Source organism: Hylobates moloch, unplaced genomic scaffold (assembly GCF_009828535.3).
Source record: "Hylobates moloch isolate HMO894 unplaced genomic scaffold, HMol_V3 SCAFFOLD_9, whole genome shotgun sequence".
Lineage (NCBI taxonomy): Eukaryota > Metazoa > Chordata > Mammalia > Primates > Hylobatidae > Hylobates > Hylobates moloch.
The window spans coordinates 15,071,747-15,074,656 of NW_026652284.1; the positions used below are offsets into that span (position 1 = coordinate 15,071,747).

General features: G+C 56.4%; 1 protein-coding gene across 1 annotated transcript in view; it reads right to left on the minus strand.

Moving 5' to 3' along the window:
- ARHGEF19 (Rho guanine nucleotide exchange factor 19) overlaps window positions 1-2,435 on the minus strand; it is a 10,967-nt gene extending 8,532 nt beyond the window's left edge. The window contains exons 1-3 of the mRNA XM_058443666.1: window positions 2,321-2,435; window positions 1,770-1,887; window positions 278-523 (exon numbers count right to left, since the gene is read on the minus strand). Of these exons, the coding sequence (XP_058299649.1) occupies window positions 278-523; window positions 1,770-1,887; window positions 2,321-2,435 (479 nt within the window). The remainder of the gene's footprint in view (window positions 1-277; window positions 524-1,769; window positions 1,888-2,320) is intronic.
- Window positions 2,436-2,910: the final 475 nt, after the last annotated feature.

Consider the following 2,910-nt stretch of genomic DNA (forward strand, 5'->3'; position numbering starts at 1 on the left):
AGAGCCCTGGGGTCCACGAGAGGGGTAAGGAGAGCACAGGGCCTGGCTGCAGTAGGCAGAGGAATCAGGCTGCCCAGAATGGTGACTCACTCACTGCATTACCTTGGACAAGTCACTTCCCTTCCCTGAGCCCCACTAGTTTCCTTATCACTAATCTACCACTTGTCCTGACTTTTGGGGGAAACTTGGGACATAAAGGTTAAGGAGCTAGCTGCCCAGCCCCTTCCCTATCCCCCCTGCTGTGGCACCCACACCCGCCTCCCCTAGGGTGACTCACAGGCAGACTTCTTCTCCGAGCCGTGGCTGGCCCGGCGCTGTGGCTGTGTATGTTGGGGACTCCAGGGTCCCTCCAGAGCTGGGGGCTGGGCACCAGGACAGTGTGGCCAGCTGCCAGCCCTGCTGGGCTGCATCCCCCCGCCGGTGATCTCTGTATCTGAGCCTCCTGGGGATGATGGCCATAGCAACCCTTGGAGAGGGGCAGGGGTCCCCAGGGACCAGCGGCTGCCAGGAGCCCGAAGCTCCTCTGGGGCAACAGGGAAAAGGTCCAGACACACTGGGCTCGGGGGCTTCAGGGCGGGCAGCTCTGCAAAGGACAGACTCTCCTGCTGGCACACTGCTACAGGGCCGCAGGCAGTGCCAGGTGGCCCAGTCAGGTGGGGCTGGAGGGTAGCAGGTGGCCCACAGTCCATTCGTCTTTTGCTCTGCCACCCACCTGGCCCTGCAGAAGAGATCAGACTTAGACAGAGGACAGTGGGGCTGGCCAGTAAGCCACCACCCCTGGAGGCCTGGACAAACCCCTGTGTACACTTGTGTGCACACATCTCCACAAACACACTCACATGTCTGATTATATAGAAATAGCTGATACTTGCTTGGCATTGCCTGAATGATACTTTACACATATTATCTCATTTAATCCCCACAACAACCCTGTGAGTTGATGCTCTTATTATCCGCATTTTGTAGGTGAGGAAAGTGAGGCACAGAGAGGTTATTTGGTAAATGGTGGAGCCAGGATTCTAACCTGGCCATTCTAGCTTTGAAATCGATGATTTTAACCACCTTGTACTTCTCTAAAACACACTGACATGTCACCAGACATGCAAATACATACATTGTCACACAAATCCATGTCCCAACATATACATCCACACTACATTTTCTCCCAAGTATAGAATGACATGTACACTTTCACAGATACAGACATTTCAAACTCAGGCTCACACAGTCACAGACACACACATTTTTACACAACCACATACATTCACAGACAACTCCTCACAAACACGCTGACCCGTCCGTCATTTACATAGGCACCCAAGATTTCTCACCCTCCTGTTCCCTTCGCATGCACACCCCAGGATGCAGACACACACCAGCCCACAGGTCCTTGCTTTGATGTTTCTCCCCCCATCCCCCGACCCTTGCCCAGAGTTGCGGCCTTCAGCGCTGAGTGGTGCCCACACCCATGCCAAGTTGGTTGGGAGGGTCATGGACTGGCAGGCGGGCCACTACCCAGATCAGGCAGGGGCCCTCCCGAAGTTCAGGGAGGTGCCCCAGCACGCCCGGCTTGGAGTGAAAGAGGGGCTGTTGCCCACTCCAGCTTCCAGCCCCCGGGTGGGCCAGGCTGGATGGGTCCTTTCTGGGCAGGAAGTTATCCCCACAGAGCCAGCCCTCCGATCGGGGCAGGCCTGATGATCTGAGAGGCCCAAGCCCCTGCAGCTCTTGCCCTGTGGCCCTCTGCCAGCCTCCCTCCGGCAGCCCCTCACCTCTCTGGGCCCAGGCCCACTGCTGATGCTGTTTGGCTGTTCCGGCAGGGGAAGCCCTCTCTCTGCCCAGCTGGCTGGTGGAGATCCCACCCAGACAAAGAGTTTGATTCATCAAACCCTGTGGTGAGGCAAGCACGGAGGGAGGGAGGGAGCAGGCAGCGGGCTGGGCGGGGGCCTACCCTAGCCTGGCCTCGCTGTGGGCAGGCCGGGCAGCCAGGACCCCCCAGAGGCCCTGTCAGGCCAAAGGGGCAGTGCCCAGCCTAGCAGGACCAGAAGAGCCAGGAAATGAAGACTGAGAGAGACCTAGAGAAACAGAGACCACTTAGCCAGTAACTCAGAAACCAAGACCCCAAGACATTCAAAAACAGAAAAACCACAGATGCTGAGACATCCAGGGACCCAGAGATGGAGACAGAGACACTGACAATTTCAGGCCATCCAGATCCTCAGAGACACAGATGAAGCCCAGAAAATCCAGGGAGACAGATGGACAACATTTCATGCCCATGGGCTGCCAGTCTAGTGGGAGAGCCAAAAATGAAAACAGTTACAATCCAGGTTGGCAAGAGCCAAGCCAGAGGAACCATCAGAGGAGGGTGCTGGGCTCAACTCAACCTGGGTATTCCAGGAAGACTTCCTGGAGGAGGTAATAGGTAACCGCTCCATGGCTGAAATACCTAGTGCACTTAGAGGGAAAGCCTTGACCTGAACAGTGACAGTGTCAGTCACTATTGGAGACAGGGAGGCAGAAGAGGACCCAGTGAGAGATGGCTGGGTCTATGGCAGGCCCCAGTCTCTCTGCACAGCTTCTCAACTGCTTCCCCCTGCTCCCTTCACCCCGCTGCCTGGGAGGGTGGGAAGAAGGGGACTGGCTGCTCCAAAGGGGCCCCCTCTACGGTGGCGACTCTGGCTTGTACCATCAGCCTCTGTCCCTCTAGCCTGAGGAGTGCCCATCTGAGCAAGTCTCCCTAAGCCTCAGTCTCCTCATCTGGCAAATAGGATAGTATTTTTATTATCATCAGTCTTTCTCTAGACAGAAGGCAGCTCAGGCCTTCACACCGATGGGGAAGATGAAGGAGCGAGGCTGAGACACACATTATATTGCAGGAGTGTGTGGAAGGAGGCCCCTGCCCACAGACAG